The sequence below is a fragment of the Trichoplusia ni genome, chromosome 6 (assembly GCF_003590095.1).
Source record: "Trichoplusia ni isolate ovarian cell line Hi5 chromosome 6, tn1, whole genome shotgun sequence".
Classification (NCBI taxonomy): domain Eukaryota; kingdom Metazoa; phylum Arthropoda; class Insecta; order Lepidoptera; family Noctuidae; genus Trichoplusia; species Trichoplusia ni.
Genome location: NC_039483.1, coordinates 1,292,259 through 1,314,055, shown reverse-complemented (window position 1 = coordinate 1,314,055; position 21,797 = coordinate 1,292,259). Strand labels below are relative to the sequence as shown.

The window sequence follows — 21,797 nt, the reverse complement described above, 5'->3', positions numbered from 1 at the left end:
ACATGTCATGTTACTTCAATGTAAATGTATGGAAAAATAATAGAAAGGCAACTTTATATGTGGATTTATACATAATACTTTAGAGCGCGCGCAAGTTTCTAGTCACCTCCTAAGGTATGTGCGCGGCAAGACGGGGAGGGCGCCGTTGATAAAACGCACGCAATGACGTAGATTATCTTTTGTCTCCCTCCCACGTATTACGGCCTACATACGTTAGGAAGAGACCAACTCATGCGCCAGCTATTAATACATACGTCTCGCAGCTATGGCTGAATCGTTTGATTCAGTATCAGAAATCGATATCCCTGGCTCAATAGGTGGCTGTGTGTTGCCTGTTACCAAAAAGCATTAGTTAAATCAGTATATCATTGAAAATAAAAAATATTACTTAATAATTAAATACCTACTTGACTCTGGCACGGATTCATCATTACTCGAAGTAGTTGATGGGATAAAATTGGTCTGTATATTTGTGCTACCTATTTCAATAAAAAAAATCTATATAGTGAGCAATTTTCTATAACATAATTAATTAGTCATTAAATACGTACTTGTTTCAGGCATATCAACATCATCTGTAGAAGCGGAGGTATTTGAAGGGATTATCTCAAGCGATGGCATAATATCAGCGATACCTAATAAAAAAATTGAAATATTTATTTTTAATGTATAATTTTATAGCTATGACATTAGTCTAGATATTCTGATACCTACTTTTCTCAATTTCATCATCTGTAAATACAAAGGATGTTGAAGGTTCTTGTTCTGAGTTTGACTCTGCAATGTTACCTGATGCAGTCGAAATATATAAAATTAGTTTTTATTGCGCCTAATCTACTATTAATTTGTATTAAAAAGTATCATATACCCACTTGTTTCAAACGCCTCTATACAATCTGCAGAAGCTGATGTTGGAAGAATTGGTTCAATCTTTGGATCAATATCAGTTATACCTGCTTAAACAAAACGTTAAGAGTGAGTTTAATGTAAGGGTAATTAACTAATTACCAGTATTGTATATATACCTACTTGACTGGCTTATTTCTTCATCGCCTATAAAAGATATAGAATCCAATGCAGTCTGCACTATATCATGTTTTGGCTGTATGTCGTTTATACCTGTTTCAATAAAAATATATAAGTTGAAAATGATAGTACGGTAACAAATCTTTTCTATATTTTTAATACCTACTTGTGCTAGGTTCATCCATATAATAGGCAGAATCTGACGTTGAAGGCATTGGCTCAGTAGCTGATCCAAGAAAAATGGTAAAATTTAATATAAATGAAGCATATATTAAACCTTTTTAGTACCGAATGTTTTGATACTTACTTGTCTCATCAAAATCATCTATATACGCAGAGGGTGTCGAAGGAGTTGGGTCGAATTTCGGCTCTATGGTGATATAACCTGATGCAATAAAAATGTTAATGTAATAGCAATATAAAACAATCCATGCATCTATTAGTATAGTACTTACATTTGTCAGTAACTTCATTTTTATAAATAGAGTTGAACGAAGTCTCTGGGTCGGATTTCGTTTGAATTTCCTCTTCATCTGATACAATGAAATGTAATGTATTAAGTCTCAAAAATGATATCAAACTACCCCCTTTTTATAAGGCGGGGGAATCCTCATTGACACCCGCTTCCTCGGGGGAGGGAACGTGTAGTGTCAGTCTCTTACTGACTAAACCTGAACCGGCATGCTACGTCCGAGCTTTTATTGGTCTATGGTAATGCGTTGCAATCCTTCATACATTCTAATAACTACCCCTTAATATACCAACAAGTTCGCCACCAACCTGACTCAAACAAATCACTCGGTAAAATGGTTGAAGCCTCTTCCACCTTTGGTTGAACTGGAATGTTGCCTGATGAAAAAATGTGAAATTATGAAGGTAAAATTGTACTAGCAAAAATAATCGCAAAATTTAGTATTTTTGAACTTACAGGTTTCAGGTGGGTTTTCATCACAAGCTCGAGAGATGGACATTAATTTCATTTTATTTAGTTTTGGTTCTATAATAATGTTACCTGTTGATGAAAATGATGTGTAAAATGTTAAAAAAATCACTGGTGTTCTGTTACAAAACAGTCTATTAAAAACAATTTGGTACTTACACCACTTAGATTCTGTATTATTTACAGAAGTGACTGTCGAAGTTACTGGCAAAGTACTGGCTTGACTTGTTTGTATTTTAATTTCACCTAAAATAAATAATAACTGGTTTTAATTTAAAATAAGATTCAGTGGAATTTAAAGAAAGAGTTCGAACCCTATTTCTTTGCTTAAATTTTTGGCTACTTAGCTAAAAGTAATGTATTACTACAATTAGGGAATACTGAATTAGGAAGCTAACTAAAGAAGTTGCGTAACAACTACTGTTTTAATTTTTTATATGCCTTTCGTTTAAATATCCTTAACAATAATTCTGGACTATACTTACTTGTAGCTGTCGCATTTTGATTCATATCAAGCGATGCTTTCTGACCGCCTTCAATCCAACATATTTTGTCCGCATCCAGTTTTAAATTATTTATTGGTATCGGTTTATTAATTTTAAGTTTCATCTAAAAACCATTCAAACGTATTAAAGTGTGAAGATAATCTAGAAATTAATCACGTTCATTTCATTAAAACTTTTTATTTCGATAATTCGCTATTCCTCGTCTTCACCCATACATAAGTAACCCAAAGCACAATCGAATTCTTTTATATATTAGTACTGCCATGGATTAAAAATTCTGTAAGCGTTGGAAAGCTCAAAATATATATATATGAATCCTATTGATACCGATGAGAGCTATGTGCTGTACATGACGTTTGCCACTGATAAAAGGCGGAACAGAATCAATCTACATCACAATTTACAGCTTACAGATAAGTATTTAAAACTCTTCGACTATCGTATATTTTCGATGTCTGGAAAGTGCCAACATAATTATATTTAGAACACGACTGCGGTTTCTTCACATTTAAACTAACATTCCCTAATTCCAGCTATTTTTCAGCTTTAGCGAGACTAAAAAAGTGCTACGTTTTTAAATATGACGGTACTTACTTGTACAGCTTGCATCGCTGTCGGTGAGTTTTGCTGCATGTTAACAAGTGCTTGGAACTGTTCGTTCGTGCCCGCTGGCCCAAATGGCACCAGTAATATCTCGGATTGGTTAGAATTCGGGTCCTGATTCTTTTTCACAAAGAAGAATCCCCCCGGTCTGTTATTTCTAAAATAATTGTATACACTTAATTTGTATAGAAATTTTGACTAACTAAATAACACATTCATTGACGGCTTATATTCTATCGCTGTTATATTTTGCTATGGACTTGAAAGTAGTAATTTACTCACTGCATTACAATAAAGGCTTAATTTGCCTGTACCTTTCTGGATACTGTATTATTTGTTCCACATTAACCAAAAAACATCCAACACCTGCATTTAATAAAAAAAAACCACGCACAAAACAAATAAACAATTTAACACATTTTCAGACTCCTAGTAATTGATTTTACCGGGATTATTAAATGTCTGTCCATATTACATGCTTTTAAAATGATAGTAAATGTATATATCTAAATCTGTGTAAATAAGTGCAACGGAGTATAAGTCATATCTTAACTCAATAATATACGACAATAAATAAAATAAAATTGAGGAAAGGTTAGATAAGGATGATGATTATTTCGGAGACGCCCGATGCATCAAGGTCTCGGTTTATTCTTCTTTGAGCCGAAGAAAAAACGTATTTTACTTATTTTTCCGCCTGCCTAAGTTAAAATACACAAAGGCAGGAGTAGTCCACGGTAATATGAGGATTAAAGCACACCATGAAGTAAACGAAAATTTTTAAAACGGATCCAATTTGGTGTTCTCCTCCAAACTAAATTTTGTCACTGTCAATGCAAACACACTTGCACTAAACGCGGTCGGTTGCTTAGTCCGAAGGGATAAGCAAGACACGGCCCGAAAGGTCAAGTGACCAGAAACCTTCGCAAAATAACGCGGAGTCTTGGTATAATTACAGTACTGCCCAACGGAGGAACTCATACGAATGCATCATACATGTTCTACGCATTTGGGTTAAACATAGCCAAAACTACATAATGCTTAAAGCTTTGGTATAAATAGGTTCAAGTCAAGGTGGGAAGTGTCTTCTGAAATTGAAACTAGGTTAGATAAAGGAATAGGATGAAGAATTGAACTATATAGTACACTAGAATCGGTTTTCTAAATAATGATACTTTTTAGGAACGTTTGGTGACGTACGTAGACGATCAATATATTCTTATATCTCTGATCCTCTGTGCGCAAGTAAGGCGCAGCCACGTACAGTGGGAGTATCTCACATTATTACAACTTGTTCTTACAGAATTCTTACCTGATGAAAGCTTCTCAGAGTGTATGGGGCTTGACGTGACCAGTGTTATGTATAAAGATTCGTATTGCACTAGTCAATATATTCCTTTATCCCTCTGAGTATGCGAGCCGATGCACGCGGCTTCGAAAAGCGGGCATTTCACATGATCAAATATATCAATATACCCCACAGAGAAATAAGTCATGTAAACCAGCGCAGACGGAGTGGCACAGACATGTGTTACCCCATCAGCCCCATTAGGACAGGTTGACCTGCTATAAATCCTCGCACAGCGGACATATAACTGCAGCTAGAATCCTTACCTGATGTAAGCCTCTGAGTGCGTGAGCCTCTGCGCGCGGGGGGAGCGGCCACGAACAGCGGGTCGAGGTGCGGGCGCGGGGCCGCGGGGGCCGCGCACAGCGAGGCCTCGCCCGCGCCCGGGGACGGCGTGTTGCGGGCTAGAGGGGACATGCCCGACAGGGACGCTGTGGGGGGACAGGGTATGAATATTATAGATATTTGATAAAAAAAAATTAAATATAACGTAAAATTTGAAAGGGATGGTTTGTCAGCTTATGTAAAATTGGGTACCTGTCTAAAGGCTGATTTAACAATCATTACTTAATTTCCATCTGAGGGATAAATGTGGCCGTTTGACATATTTTCTATACAAAAGCTGTCAAAACGTCAAACATTTTTCAGATAAAAGTTTTCTAGCGATTGAAAAATCGGCTCTAAAACTAACATCTGTTTATACGAATACGTATTTTTAGAAGTACAGTAGTTTAAAATGTCATGTGAAGTCACTTACCAGTACACTTTTTACTACCAAACTTAAGTGCTTTTTATCATCCTTACGGACTATACAGATGTATATTAATAGATTTAGTCAAATACCCTATTACTGCGTACTCCAATAACTAATATACACAATACATACCTCCAGGTGACATCACGCCGCTACGTACATTGGTGCTGAACTGTTTGGGCGGTTTCTTCGAGGAGGGCACGAAGTTTCTGCAACGAAAATATTACAATTAAACTTACTTCAAGAAAACGTGTTTGAAGCTTCAACGACGTTATTAATCAGATATAAAATAGAAAAAAAACTGCAAAGAACAGAATCTTAAAATTGTAATATGAAATCGAAACGCAACGAAAAATGTTATGTCATTTTATGGAGTCCTTTGCTTCTTTACATTAAAAAATACACTTCCTACTTTATTGCCCGTCATCCACTTCCTTACATAAAAAAAGAGATTTTTGCATCGATTCTCCAAGAAACTCCAGCGACTTTATTGCTCCAAACTGAATAGTAGACCTCTAATCAATACAAACGTCTTTTCACTCACCGTGACCTCTCATGCACTGCCATCAGCCGTCCATTCCCCTTGTTGACATGCAGGTCGCGGACATGTCTCAGCAGGCGCGGCAGGTTGGGGAAGGGCGCCTGTCCCTTGCGGACGCGCGCGCAGTTCCGCCACACGCAGGGGTACTCGCTCAGCGAGCCGCGGTAGTGCTGCTGCACGTGACCCGCTGCCGACACGCATGTGGGGGGACGCAGGTTAGGTAACGAGTAGTAGAATACTTAATATAATAATAATGACATTTTTTTTTCATGGGCTTAAAGTCGATCGAGTAAGATCGACCCACGCTGAGGGCACGACGTAGGGATATAAAACAATGACTAAAAAAATCTCGGTCCAGCTTTATTGCCTAGGCCTAGGCTGGGATAAGTAGTTGGTACTATTTTATTTGTAGATCAGTTTTGCTTGATAAATAGTCAATATTTTTGTATAAAAAGAAGCCGTTTTCCAGTATAGACTTGTAACAGGCATTTAGACTGGATTTGTCAGTTGAACTAGACTCAGTCAAATGAACGCAAAAAATCCTTTTAGACACAGCACACTGCGCAGTTTAGTAGACAGTACTAGGTAATTTATTCCTTATTTGATTTAAACAAAACTTTATGGATTACACTTATTACAATATTCACAATATTATTATGCAATGATCGAAACCGCAGCACAAAGCTTTCTGTAGTAACTGCCATGTACATGCCAATATTTTTCACAAAACAATCGGTATCCCCAATATACGAAACATAATAAGTTAATGCTTAAGAAAATGAGTAGCGACGATACTTACGTTCAAGCTTGACTTTTTTGGTCTCAACGAATGTACCAATCACTAGCAGCGTTTAAGAGTTACACAAATATTAATATCAAATAAAAAAAAAACACGACTTCAGCAATAATATACACAAAAGCACCCAGTTGCTTAAGAGCTGTCGAATTTAATGACCAAAATTGTAATAGGATTAAAAAAAGAGTTTTAAAAACCTTTCAGAGAATTTGAAATATTTCTTATTCAGATCTCTGTTTTAGCGCTGGCTTTGATCTGTTCACTATTAACATGATGACAAATTATTTTTCCTTTAAAATCAAACCTGGGCCCCAATTCTGTTATTTACAATTCAATTTGAATTAATGGATATTGGATTATTTGACACCATTCGTATTCTCTTAAGCATTTTGCCAACACAATAATTAGTAATTCAGTACGGGGCCGAACACTCACTGTCAGCTCAAGCATTCATTCACTATGAATGCTTTAGAGAATACGACTAGTGTAATTTTAGTCCAATTTCCATTTGGCAATCGTAAATAGCAAGTATTAAGGGTTACCAAGTCTCGTTAGTTCCAAGAGCTAATATAACGGTATAAATACTTACTGTTCCCGCCATCACCGATGCAGTGTTCCATGCAGTCAGATAGATCCTCGAACTGATAGTCGCAGGTGTCCCAAGCGCACTCGTATGTCATTTCCATCGGCGTCTGTTAAGTACACGTGTACCGGTTAGTGAGTACCTAGATTACTTATAATTGGTCTTTACAGAATCGTAGGTGAATGATTAAGGATAAGTGAATAAATAATTCATTCAAATCGTCATCAATTCGTCGAATACGTAATATATCTTATTGAAAACTGGCTCCTTAAATTTGTCAGTATACCAAAAGGGTTTTAAAATTATTATGATAATGCCGATGATTTTTTTGATGCGTTTCTCTAACTATTGGTTTTGGTTTTTGATATTGATACGAACTTCTATTTTCAATTCTAAGCAGTCACCCTGCACTGTACTTACAAAAAAAATACTTTTAAACGAAATAACAAGAGAAAAGATAGGTACAAATTTTAAAGACCTAAAATGAAGTCAAATTGCTGTTCATTAAAACTTAAATCTAGACAACAACTAACGTGCTGGGCGAGTTCCCTCATCTCCTCGGCGAGCCTGGCGGAGGTCTCCTCGTTGCAGCGCGTGGCGCGCTCCTCCCAGCTCTGCTTGGTGGAGGCCGGCAGCGAGCGCCACTCGTTCCCCACTATCCTCGATATCTCGCCTACAACACACACTACATCTATACACGTACCTTAGAACGCGACATTAATTTTCTCGACGACTCTTTCTCTGGTTGTCCGTGTGTGCGTAAAATTTGAAAGATTATGTTGGTACTTGATGTTTTTTTTTATTGTTAAGGTTCAACAGTTTTAGTGACATTATTTTCTATAGCTAGGTATATAGTTTTTTGTACTAAACTAACTTTATTTACATTTTTACTCAGAAACGTTAAGATACAGACTGGTATATTTCAGAACATTCCTCATTCATTATAATTGTGATTTATGGTCAAATCTGCTGACCACGACATTTTCTTAAATGGTAAAGGTTTTTAACTCGAGATTTTGTGATTGCTGCTGAGCATTTTAAAAACTACAGATATGTATAGTTGTTGGTTTTTCAATATGCGCTAAAATATACTCATCTGGTTGAAGTAAATTTCTTTATTCACAACGTCTCTGAGAGAACTATTTAAGTTTTACTATAAAAAAAAACTCTAAACAAATAATTCTTTAACCATTGTACGTACACTGAACTAATCCAAAGTGTTAAAACAAATGACTAAGCAATTGAAAATTAACAGTTTCCCAAAGGCTGTACAATTCAATCTGATAATGACTGTGGTTGGTTGAGTAAAAGACTAACAACCATTCACAGTAGATTCAACAGATAAATAATTTCGTTTGTGTTCATCAGCGATCGAGAAATCAGCTGTAGGATTAGTACGAAACTATGTGGTTATAATCGTACACAACAATTAAAGCCTATTCACACCTTAGTGGTATTCGTTACTGCACGGGTTTTTTATGAGAAATTTAGAATAAAATTTACGAGATACGAGAATAGCGAAATCCATTTTGACGAGAAAAGGGATCAACTGGTTTTTGCTGTATCAAAAGGTAGCGAATACCGTTAAGTCTGAATAGGCCTTAACTTAAAACTGAAGGGATAGCGTGCATTATATGAGAAAGCCAACTAAACGAATAGAGGTACAATACCTACCTAATTTTAAAGATTTATCCTTGCTAGCTAGATTTACATATAGGTGGCGTTAGGATCAGACATATAGGACAGTTGTAAAGCTGCGGTTACACACACAAAGATAATGAAGATAGTTGGTTGGACAGTTATTCAATTCTTGTTTGTGTTTACTACTTTAAAGATTTGATTTTTGAATTTTTACTCGACGCAAAGGTCTGGGCATGGCAAGCCCAGTAAAAAAGTAAGTTTAAGGCATTAAAAGCACCAAAAATTACGGTAGCCATTTTTTCATTAATAAGTAATTTAATTTTAAGTTATTTAAGATTTATTCATTATTTTATGAATTAAACAGAATTGAACCACGGGGCATCCATAGCGCTTACACAGAGAATGTTGGCACACATAGAATGACAATATTTACACATAATGGCCAAGAATTAAAGTTTTAATGAATTTAAAGTGCTAGCTTGAAGAATTTGAAACGTCTTTCAAAAAGTATAACATTGACAATAGATGCCGTTTTCCGTTTATGGCAACACAATGAGAGTAACATTTTGGTAGTATTTGCCACCACCTAGCCGTCAACGGCGCTACGTATATTGCAAAACCAAAGCAAATTGTACTCTTACTTCCCTGTAGTCAGATAATAAAATATAACAAAGATTTGAAAGAGACCTTATTCAGGCTATTTTTACGTTTTAAATAGCTTGCATTTGCAATATACCGTAATACCGCAGTGCCTAGCCAGTAAATGATTGACAAACGGACATTTTGACATTTAGAAATTGCTACTTAGTAGCTTAATTTGAACAAATGATTTTAATTGAGACTTACCGAACGTCGACTCAGGGTTATTCGCTACGATGGCCCTCCTAACTTCGCTGGAGTACAGAATGTAGCCGGTGACTATCTTCTGTTTGTTGTCTTTCTTCTTCTTGCTGCTAGCTGGCGCTGTTGTCGTGCTGGAGCGTTCTTGGGTGGGCGTCGCTGTCATTGAAGGGTTGTATGGGTTGCTGTTACCACCTGAGGTTAGAGGAAAAGTTTAAATATCTGCTTATGTGCATGGCTTAGTCTTAGGATAGATTTCGTGTAGATAAGTGTACTCTATTTGTTAAGTATTAAAAATGATTTTTTATCAAGGTGTATTATTTTTTACAAAAACATGTGAAACAAATAAACGACTGGTTTATTTCTGATTGTTTCGATTAACTTTATTGTTATTTTTTATTTATTATTATTTTATTCTCAAACTGAGTTTTTTGACAAACATTAGTCTGAGTCTTCAACAGTTTTAGCAAAGTGTATATGTAAATGTCTAGTAAATAAAAATCGTCTAAGTAATAATTACCTATAGATAGGGGCGTAGCAGGCGAGGCGAGGGAGGAGTCGTCAAGCGAGTTCTCGAGAATCATCTCCACATCCTGACTGCCTATAGTCGTGTTGATGAGGTTCGTGAACTGAGGCTTGCTGTCCTGTAAGTGAACATTTCAATGTTATAATATGAAGACATATAATAACAGCACTAACCCAGAAACTTTATAAATATACTTGTTTTTAAAGAAGTATTGTGATGTGGGATTATTCACCATATTCGTCCACTGCTGGACATAGGCCTGGGTGAGATTATTGGCTACCTTTTATTAATTAGCCTTTAAATTATACGTAGACTGGTATTAAAGCAGAAACATAACTCAAAATTATATAAACGAAGATCATTCATCGATCAAGAACTAAGGGGTGAATATTTTTTATTTACTAATAGTTCGTCCTTTTTATGACCCAGTGGAAACCTTCATGTACCACCCCTACCTTACCGGGGACTCTTACCGGCTAAATCCACCGGAATGCCCATTTCCAACAGTAGGAGGCCAAGCGGAAACACTATCGCAGACTACCGCGAAAACAGTTAGTTTGTCTTAAAGTTTGATTGACTGCACGGAGAGTCGAGTGAGGTAACCACGAAAAACACACTGAGCCCGACGTGCCACGGATTCGATATCCACGTAGGACAAGCATTTGTGTGATCCACGAAACCTTGTCTGTAGTCTGAAACCCCCCCCCCCCCATTTTTTATTTTTAATCTATATATAAAGGCCTCACTGTTTTTGATTATAGATCACCAGCTAGTAAAATGATTTGTTATATCTTACCATGGAGTCCATAGAGTTGACGTTCTGGTTGAACTGCTTCTGCGTGAAGGCGCTGGACGTGGACTGCACCTCTTGCGCGGTGGCCAGCGGCGGCGGGCCCAGCGGCTTCGGGAAGTAGTAGATCTGGAAACAAAGTAGTTATATTATTATATATTTAGGTACGGTACTAGCTGTTGCCCGCAGGCTCGTCAGTTATAAATTGCAATTGATCCCACGAGAACATAGAATCAGATTAAAAACTATCCTATATGTTAATCCTCGTTATTAACTATCTGTGCACTAAGTTACGTTTAAATCCATTCAGTGGATTTTGCGTAAAAGAGGAACAAACATCCGTACATACAAGCTTTGGCGTTTGTAATATTAGTAGGATTGTAGACCGAAATTTAACCGACTACTAATTTAGAATATGAAGAGTTAGCTGAAGAGGATTTTTTTTATTTATTTTTTAACTTTTGTCAGGTAGCAGAAAACACATGTTTCAACCCTTGAAACCAAACTCTTATCAATAAGTTTCAAGGTACTGAAGGAAAATATCGGAATCGTATTTTTAATAAGCTCCTTTTCCACGCTTCTTTTTACAATCATTTATTATTCGTCTAACATCTCATTCTATTTACGAGACTCTACAAAATCCGTACGCACTCCATCTCGTTCACACATATTACTGCACCATTCAAGTTAGAATGAATAAAAAACACATTACCTCATCGACAGTGACATCTTTGGTATGTTCAAACTTGCGGAGTCCCGCCTTTAGCTTGCGAGCGACGCGGTTGGACTCGTCGTATACCGATTCACAAACGAATATGTCATTCTCTGCTATCTCTGTCGGACGACCTAGGAAAAAAGGGGATAGCTATAGTAATCATATAAGGTGAAACTATACATTTTTCTACGTTAAACATGGTAAACAGGTGTTTTTTGGGTTTTTTTGTGTTAAAAATGTCAAAATGTAATAATAAGACCATATACTGTAACCACAATTGATGCAATAAAGATTGATTTAGTGTTAAATAGTTTAAAATTATAAACATTTAGATTTTGTTATGAAATTGGTTAATAAAGAAGTTATAAAGAAAAGCTTAAAAATGTATTTAAAATAAATTTAGCTATATTACACAAACTATTATCGTCTATAATAGAAATAATACTTACATTTAAGATAATCATCATAATCCAAAACGGAACATTTGCCCACGATGCCCACAAGTGGGCTGGTATCGTGGATCGTGGTCAACAGCACCTCTTGCTTGTAGAAAGGCTGAAAATCAAACATACTCTTCAGTTAATGATAATTTTATTTAGCACATTTGAAATATATAAATATTAAGTGAAAATATATGTATCTTCATTCTAACCTTGTTTATTATGTTTGCTACTTCCGATGGGAAGATGAGGAACGGACCGCGGAAGTAACACTTGTTGCTGTAACAAATAACATTAAATAATCAATTTATTTTTTTGTTTCCTGAGTGTATTGATCAATAGTTTTAAACAATGTGTAACAATAAATAATATCAAATATTTTTAAGCTTGTAACAACTGATTACTCTTGACTCTCGATTGTGGATGGACAATATTTCAACTAAGGCTTTTGTTATATAGAAACAATATACTTGAAAAATCAAAGTGAGGCCTTTGCCTTGCAGTGGGAAAGTAACTTTAACGAATAATAAAGAAAATAACACTTCGTCACTGATATACAGCTATGAACTCAAAATAAGCGGCCTAAAAGAAGAGCTTCCAAATTGAAAATAGTCGTAACAAAACATCAAGCTCAACTATCTATATTAGATGTTCCTAAACCTAAACAAGCTATTCAAAAATAAACCACACAGATTATAAACCAAATTTCTACACAACAAACATTATACTTACTCTCCAGTCTCCCATATAGTGTCGACTTGGGCTATCATCTGCTTGCCGCCGTCGGTCACCACGTACACGTAGTCCCCCGTCTTGATAACGCCGGAACAGACAGTGTTGTACTGCTCGTAGTACGTGTTCTCATCGTCTGTTCCCAACGGGTTGTACATCACTACGTCCTGTAATATATAATTATTATTTTAGTGTTAGTGTATAATTAGTGTTTTAGTTTTTAGTGTAGGGTTTTAGGGTTAAAGTATATTTAAAAGGAAATGTTATAAGATCATTTTTGTGCATTAATCTGTGTTTCTACTTTAAGAATGAATGAATGTGTGGCAAGAGGATTTAAAACTTATTGTCGATTTAAACATTTAAATATATTATTAACTATTTTGATGTTTGAATAAAATACTAGCTACTGTATTACTTCTAATACTTACTGATGTATTCTGTCCCATCCAAACAGGAAAGGAAGTAACAAAAATAATAAAAGTTAATAATTTATGTGCACACACATATGTTTGTGTATGTATAATAATATGAGCTTATATCATTTAGATGTGTTATAATACTTTTTTATCAACCCTTTAAACCAATAAGTTTTCTAGCACGTGTTCACGTGCTGCTTACCACAATACTTTCTATATATTACATTAAGACTTTTTTTATGTGTATGTGTTACTAACCGGCCTCTCCTTCTCGTGAACATTCTCCAGCACTTCCAACTCAGCGAGTTCATCCTTGTGTTTCTCGACGCGCTCACGGAACACCGATACCGTTCTACTCGGCTCTAGTGGCACCTAAGGAATAGAAAAGAGATTATACTTTAATTATATAGTTACTAGCTTTTACCCGCGACTTCGTTCGCGTGGAACAGTGACTTCCGGCAGATTTTTGGTTTTACTCACATAGTTCCCGATCTCGCGGGATTTTTGAGAAGTTCCCGCTCCCGCAGGATTTTTGGGATAAAAACTATCCTATGTCCTTTCTCGAGTTCCAAACTATGTCTGAACCAAATTTCATCCAAATCGGTTCAGTAGTTTAGGCGTGACGGAAAGACAGATAGACAGAGTTATTATCGCATTTTTAGCATGGGTAGTTTTGCCCGCGACTTCGTCCGTAAATTTACTTTGAGCAGAAAGTTTTTAACCCACTGCAAAAAAAGGAGGAGGTTCTCAATTTGACCGTATTTTTATATGTATATTAAGGCATATCAGTTATTGACCGATTTGAGAAATTCTTTTGTGTTTGAAAGAGTAAAGTGTCAGTGTGGTCCCATATAAATTTGATCAGTCTGAAATGTGGAAGATATCCCAGGGAACTCTTCAAAAATCAACAGAATGAGCTCTGCGTTTCAATTTAAGAGATGTATACTCACTTAGGGCATTAAAGCTGTTATTGCCGATCGAAAAAGGCGAAAATGTTATTTTTCCCTTATTTTCCCATCATTCTACTGATTTGTCATTTCAGTTTAAAAGGAAAAAAAGTCTGTTTCTATTTTATTATTTTTTTCATACCTTTTTACTATTTATTTACTTTTTTCCGATGAATTAAAACAACATGAACCGAACTCGTGTAACGATCGACACCATTGCGCGTAGTACTAATAGAATTATCTATACTCCGTTAGAGCATTTTCTTTGTAGTAAAATTTTTATTATATTAATATTATTTTTTTTACACCTTTTTACTGTTTATTTACATTTTTCTGATGGATTTTCCGATGAATTAAAACAATAACATGAACCGAACACGTGTAATGACACCATTGCGCGATTAACGCCATCTATCTACGGAGCATAGGAACAGCTCGACATTTGACCAATAGATGGCACTATTATATAGTATGTCCGTAATAAATTTTATTTTTTATTTTTATTTTTTGTAATAAAGACTATCCTATGTCCTTTCTCAAGTTTCAAACTATGTCTGTACCAAATTTCACACAAATCGGTTCAGTAGTTTAGGCGTGAAGAAAAGACAGACAGACAGACAGAAAGACAGACAGACAGACAGACAGAGTTACTTTCGCATTTATAATATTAGTTTGGATTAAAATATAATGTATATGCAGTGAGATTATAATAACAGCAAGTATAAATTAGTGACAAGCTAATACGTATTTTACAGTATGTATTTAAGTATCATTATTATTTTATTTAGAACCATTTTCAATGGATAATTATTGTGGCTACTGGTGTTACCAAAATTTCAAACACAACCAGGAATACGATTGCTTTAAAACCAGCATCATGTGATGTGAAAACTTTCGACAACATTTCTTTAAAACAATATAATTAGTTGTATAAATGTGTTACCTCTCTAGGAATGAGTGTGGCCTCTTTCTCGGCGCCCTCCCACACCTTGATCTTCTTGAACCAGCGCAACTTGGTGTTGTACCGACTTTCGCATACGTACACGTCTTTGTCGGCGAAACCTGTGATCAAATTAAAACAATTTTAACTGTGAGACCGTTTTTATAAACACAACATTCGATATTCCTTTATTTATACTTTGTAAGATATACTTTGGACGTATTTTTGTCAGAAAAAACCATTTACATTTTTTTAATGTTAATTTATCCAAAATAAAATACCGAACGCATAGATACTCATCAGCACAAGTTAGTTTATTCACCTACAAAAATAACCCTATATAATGTGAAAAAAAAATCAAAAATTTCATGGTTTTAAATGGTACCATGGTTTCATTCCATGGTTTCACTTCATTCAAATTTTATCAAAAGGTAAATCATTCTTCAAATCGTTTTTATACTTGTAAATTGCATTGTGATCGGGTTTGAAGCTACCTAGACAATTTACGCCTGCTAACTTATCAGCAAGTGCCTGAAAAATGAGTTGCAAATATCCAACCGGAACGACACACAGAGGAACAAGAAAAGTGCGTGTATAAAAACGTGGGAACAATCTACTTATAGTGATGTTAGTACTTACCTTCAGGTTTAAACTTGAAGTACTCCTTGACGTTCATGACGTAGCAGTGTCCGGCGACGTGGTCGAGCGGCAACACGCGGTGGGCCTCGGTCTTGAACACCTCCTGCTGCAGGAACTTGCGCGTGCGCACGTGGAACGTTTCCTGGGGCCTGGCGGGGGGGACATGTTGTTTATTGGCAGGATAAGATTGGTTCCGTGAAGTTGATGATTTGTAATAGACTATTATGATAATTAATTGATTTATATAACAAACTTCGGGTTGTATTAGCGGTGTATAATGACTATCAATTAATTGTGTAAGGAAATGAATGCATTAAATTGACTAATAGTTTGATTTGTAATTAAATAAAAATATGTTTATTAAACAAGCTGAAGCGATATTTCCTGTCTATCCTAAATCTCAACACATTTATTCTAGAATATTCTTAAGCATAGTCCTGACGTTATGTTTTACTCGCTTATACGATTTTTTGACTGTATATAGCACAAGACTAAATATTACGACTATCTTAATCATTATTATAATTCTTTTCTTTTGTCTTATTATAATAATTATCAACATATACAAGTTAATTACCTGAAATACACATTAACGTAGACACAAGGCACGCCATCGTTGTTGGTCCAGACGCGCTCGACTTGCGCGATACCGGGCTCCTTGTTCCCTTTGTCCGGCTGTATGTATATGAAGTCCCCTTTAGTGTATGCTGTTTGTTGTAAAGGAGCGCCACCTGGTGGTATGGAGTCGTCTGTGCTAGATCTGAAATTATATGGGAAGGTTGACTAAATGCTTTTTAATAAATGTGATGCTTAAACTACTATTCTTCAAAGTACCGAGACTTGTTAGTTTGAGCGATTCAACGTATATTAGAGTTAGCCCAGATCATTGCAACTTGTCTGCATGCCCCGTGCCCGTAGCCTAGTAAAAGGTGGTAGTCATAGACCATCATAGTCTGGCAGTCTAATCATAAAAAGTAGTACGTTATGTGGTATGACCATAAGACTGCCATGTCTCAAATTGTAGGTGCAAATCCCAGGATTTGAAATTTCAAGCATATTAAGCCACGTCAGAAGCCAACGGGCAGTTCAATTCCTGATAGCAAGTCAGGCTCTTTTTTTAAAAAAAATACGACTCCTGCATTATTTATCAGGACAGGCGTTTGTGGATCACACAAATGCTTAGTTCTAATCTTTGTGTGTGCTACGTGGAGATCGAACCCGCGTCACGTAGCGCTCGGTTGCTTTGGCGTGGTGACCTCAACCACTCGGCTATCGGTGCACCCAATAGGTTGTTACTCAACCATATAACAATAAAGAGTGTATGGTGTTGGTACCTGGTCTCGTCCTCGTCCTCGTTCTCCTGCAGCAGCTTGCACTGCTTGACGAGCTCGACGCTGGTGGCCATGGTGTCGCGCGTGAAGGCCAGCGCGGGCGACGCCAGCGTGGAGCGGCACAGCGCGTCCCGCTGCGCGATGTAGTACGACTGCAGCTCTACTGAGTCCTCGAAGATCTGGCTGTCCGTGCGGGACAGGCGGCGGGCCCTGGACATCATGAGTATAATGATTAGGTAAATAAAAATGAAGGTTATCATGTGCATGCTTATTCATACCTAAGCTGTATACTGTATTAGCCACCCTGGTCGGTAGAATACTGCCCGGTATTTACGCTTAAGCCAGCGGCGGCTAATTTCGGTTAGGTTTAAATAAACCTTTATTACTTTTTTATCACTTTAAATACAATTACAAAAAAAACTTTAAACTATTCTGTCCATGTGTCTTTTTTTGCACACTCCTCTTAATAGCATATTAAACGAGACAAATTTAACGTAAAGACCAGGCCTCACAAACAAACATATTTTCAAAAACATCACTTCTTAAAACAACATTTAAAAAATAACAAAATAACATTACCTTTCGAACACAGCGAACATATCTTGCTGGAAGTGATCAAGCCGCTTGTACAATCCTTTGTCCAGCCTCCTCTTGACCAGGTCTAAGGAGATGGCGCGAACTTTCTCGCCGTTGCCGGTCTCGTCGTGTTCCGGTAACTCAGCCATACTGTCGGAGTAACATCTGGGGGCGAGGCAAAGGTATTAAGAGTTGGTCATATTAAAGATTTAGTAAGAAAATATTGGGCTTAAATTCAGAGCCATCACACATCCTGGATATAAACTATCTGTGTACCAAGTTTCGTCTAAATCCATTCTGTGGTTTTGGCGTGAAGGAAGAACAAACATCCATACATCTATCCTTAAAAACTTTCACGTTTAGAGTATCAGTATCATTCAATATTTAATCAAAATGAGAAAGTTCCAACTTTCAACCAATTGAAATAAAAATAATGTACCTCTATTATTCTCATTTCAATTTTGCGATGACAACTAAGAACCCTAGTGTTAACTCGTCGGCAATTTTTTTCGCAAGACACAAACATATATATGAATCTTTTAATCCTTATCTTTCGTTCTTTTTCCAGAACTCAGCAGATTCTCGAATACAACATTTTCCCTTAACAGAGCTTAACTAAAGCGACCATAAGGGCTCATTTAGACGATACAAGAAAACATACAAGCTTTAATATTATTTGAGCTGCATGGCTGTACAATGTATTGCAACTTGCATGGGATATATCGTATCATCTAAATGGGCCCTAATTAATTCTACATAAGTATCTAACCTGCCCTCCTCGTCTTGATGGTTGTAGACACTCGTGAAGAGGTTCAGCAACAACTCCTGGACAGCGGCCGGCACATCTGGTACAGCATCGTCATCCTCTCTGTACAAATAACAGTACTAGTTTATATAATGACAATATCAAATACAGATATGGATAGTTAAACAAGGTGTGAGCTGACAAAACTGTATTCTTACTAATACTTTAAAGAAGGAAATCGTTTTTTTTTCTGGTATCACAACATAACAAAGTATAGAGATAGATAACAGCAACTGGTGGACCTTTATTAATGGGAAGGGCGTTAAATACCCTCACTTTATAACTTAACGAAAAAGCTGATGTTTTGAGCAACGGAAACACTTAAGTCAGCCTCAGCTCATCAGAATCACTTTAAAAGAGAATGAATACCCATTTCCTTAGAATCATTGATCAAAAATATATCTTGTCAACATAATACAAACAACATCCAAGTATTCATGCAAATCTGAACTCTATTGACATTCACATGCAGTTGAGTTTCTATCGTATCAGACGCACCTGATGTTGACGCGACCTGAAGATCTGCCCATCCAGAACGGTGCGTGTAATACATACATTATAATATAATAATACTAGCCTATCCGTCCCACAGCTGGGCAAAGGCCTCTTTCCATAGTGGAAAAAGGCTCACATTATACAAATCCAAACATTACCTTTAGTCACCGAAGGGCGAAATAGGATACATAATTTACAATATTTTTCAACCTGGTGAGTGATCAAAAAATATGAAATATGCAGACAAAAATTAGCTTCTATAGCATAAATCTTTTAGTCTGTGCAAAATAAATATTCCAAATCTATCAGCCGATTTATAGATTCCCGATTTTGGAAAAACAAACAAATAAATTACACTTTTCAAATATCAACTCATTATACAAATCCAGTTACAACGAAACACAACAGAACAAACATACCTCAACATCTGCTTAGTCTGAAGACACACGCGATGTAAGATCAAAGCATCCTTGTATATCTGTGAATCTGGCTCATTATACTTGCAGGCGTTATCGAACATCAGAATGAAATCCGAGGCCAACTCGTTAACAGAGTTGTAAACGTTGTTCTTGAGCTTGTGGGCTATTTTCTCCATATCTATGGGGTTTTTGATTAGCTCGTAGTAGTCAGGGTATTCGGTTTTGCTGGGTAGCTTCATGAAGATCAGGGCCAGCTGGCGGTTTGCTGTTAATATAGAATTATTGATATAATATTGTTTATTAGTGTACCTGAGGAAATTATTGCTTTAAAAGTAATGTACTGGCATGTATCGCAACTTTCACACAACGCCACCTGTATTATGATTAATAATTATTATATATTTATATAAATATTCACGTAGGTATTCAGTCAATTCAATTCTATCTGCGTTGTTTTCATCAACAAAATTTCACAAAATCACACTATACAAAGACCAGCTGTGAAACGATCAACTACGATACGTGGTTTTTTATGGACAACGTAACAGGCGCAGTACGGTTGTCCCGTAGTAATGTAAAGTGTTATCAAAACATGCTGATACAAAGACATATTTGTCCTCTTTAGTTCTCAGTACTATGCAAAAGGCGCAAAATGTAAGGCTGCACCCAGACAATTCTGTAGTAAACTGTTTATTTAATGATAAGGTTGTTCGTAGAAACTAAAAAATAACAAGACTACACATACCCTTAGGATCCCTATAATCCCTAATAGCATCATACAGAGTCCTCAGTTTCTGCTCAAACGGTGACAATTGCCGGGATTTAGCCGCCTTGAAAGTCTTCAAAGGAGTCTTCCTCTCGAAGCTGCTATTAACCTCTTTCAACTTCTCATTCATGACTCGTTCTAGAAGGTTCGCGTCTTCATATATCATGGAACCTTCTTCGTTAAATTGGCGGCAGTTTGAAAACATTAGGCGGAAGTCCGAGACCATTTCATCGATTGAATTGTAGCGATCGTTCTGGTGAAAACAAAATAATTTTTATACATTTTTTGTCAGTTGTTTCTATTGAAATCTTAGGAGTTTTACAGGAACAGCAGAATGCAAGAGAAGAGTTTAGTACAGAAAGAAATACACTACTAAAATATGAATAAATGGTGATATGAAGTAACAGAATCTATAAAAGATAAATCCTAATTTTCGAGTTATTAACTTGCTACTATAAGTCCATACAAATTTCGAAACAGGTTAACTGTAGAGACAAGATACCCAAAATTGTTTAGTACCAACAATACAAACTCCTTAAAAATCTAAATAAAGCAATAAAAAAACTCACCTTAATATTAGTTTCAATTGTGATCATGTCTATAGGCTTTTCAATCACATTATAATACTCAGGATACAATTTCTTACTGGGTTTCTCCATGAACAACAACATTGGTTGTCTTCCATCTGAGCAGGTGAATTCAACGAGTTGTTTCGATACGTAATGCAGTTTCTTCTTCAGCGGGAGGTTGGACTTGATCGGGGTGCTGATAGGGGAGGGCGCTGCCTGAACCGGATTGATACGGGGACGACCTTTACGGACATCTTTATTAATTACTATAGCTATAATTTGTTTTTATTATTAAGTAGATTTATATGGTTAGTAAAAATAAAACATAAAGCTTCATTAAGGTGATAAAGATAACTGGTAAAGATAAAAAGAAGGTAAAGATAAAAGGTGATAATTTTTCAATGTTGTGTCGCGGATGCAATGTATTAATTGAAATTTTTTCTCAGTAGCTCAGTTGGTAATGTGACTGGCCTGTACAGCTAGGAGTCGCAGGTTAGAGTTTTGTCCTGAGGTTTGATTTTTTTTCATTATAGTATTAGTATTAAATTGTGCAAACTGCAAAGACACTTTAGAGGCATAAGGGCGGAATAAACTCTAAAGCCAAGCCATCAACCATGTGACAATTTTCCAGTTGTTTTAAGAGAAAATGTATGAAATTATTAATATCACAATTAAATTATTATTCTTTGAGTCTAGATCATATAGCATTTATAATAAACAGCCACATTGAATTAAGATCAGTATTTTATAAGCTAACATGCGACAGCGAAACATATAAATTCACTTTTTTACATTGAAATGCTACAAAATAATATCATTAAATACTGTGCCATGCATAGTAGACCAGACCGTTTCATTATTGAGGCAACCCCGCCACACATGCCCATCATTGCAATTCCTGTAATACATAGTCCAAGATCTACAGTGTTAACCACCGAATCCATGCATTTACGTTCGTGGAAATCGGTTAATTCTCTTGACCCCAAATAAATTAATCAAAAATAAGTGTAAGGAAGACCAAGAAAAATATATTCCATTTTTCTGAACAAGAGTGAGATAAAATAACCAGAAGGCCTAACACCACCCCTTAAAGCAAAATTATTGCATCAAACA

General features: G+C 36.2%; 1 protein-coding gene across 1 annotated transcript in view; it reads right to left on the bottom strand.

The window, feature by feature from the left end:
- Positions 1 to 21,797, bottom strand: part of LOC113494714 (protein polybromo-1-like) — a 34,422-nt gene that overhangs the window by 2,580 nt on the left and 10,045 nt on the right. The window contains 23 exon segments of the mRNA XM_026873145.1: positions 4,690 to 4,726; positions 4,729 to 4,854; positions 5,310 to 5,386; positions 5,722 to 5,917; positions 7,104 to 7,206; positions 7,631 to 7,770; positions 9,585 to 9,773; positions 10,099 to 10,222; positions 10,901 to 11,023; positions 11,607 to 11,740; positions 12,059 to 12,182; positions 12,262 to 12,328; positions 12,782 to 12,948; positions 13,456 to 13,569; positions 15,088 to 15,206; positions 15,724 to 15,872; positions 16,301 to 16,483; positions 17,058 to 17,264; positions 17,634 to 17,795; positions 18,400 to 18,498; positions 19,350 to 19,614; positions 20,095 to 20,368; positions 20,685 to 20,938. Coding sequence (XP_026728946.1) covers positions 4,690 to 4,726; positions 4,729 to 4,854; positions 5,310 to 5,386; positions 5,722 to 5,917; positions 7,104 to 7,206; positions 7,631 to 7,770; positions 9,585 to 9,773; positions 10,099 to 10,222; positions 10,901 to 11,023; positions 11,607 to 11,740; positions 12,059 to 12,182; positions 12,262 to 12,328; positions 12,782 to 12,948; positions 13,456 to 13,569; positions 15,088 to 15,206; positions 15,724 to 15,872; positions 16,301 to 16,483; positions 17,058 to 17,264; positions 17,634 to 17,795; positions 18,400 to 18,498; positions 19,350 to 19,614; positions 20,095 to 20,368; positions 20,685 to 20,938 — 3,433 coding nt within the window.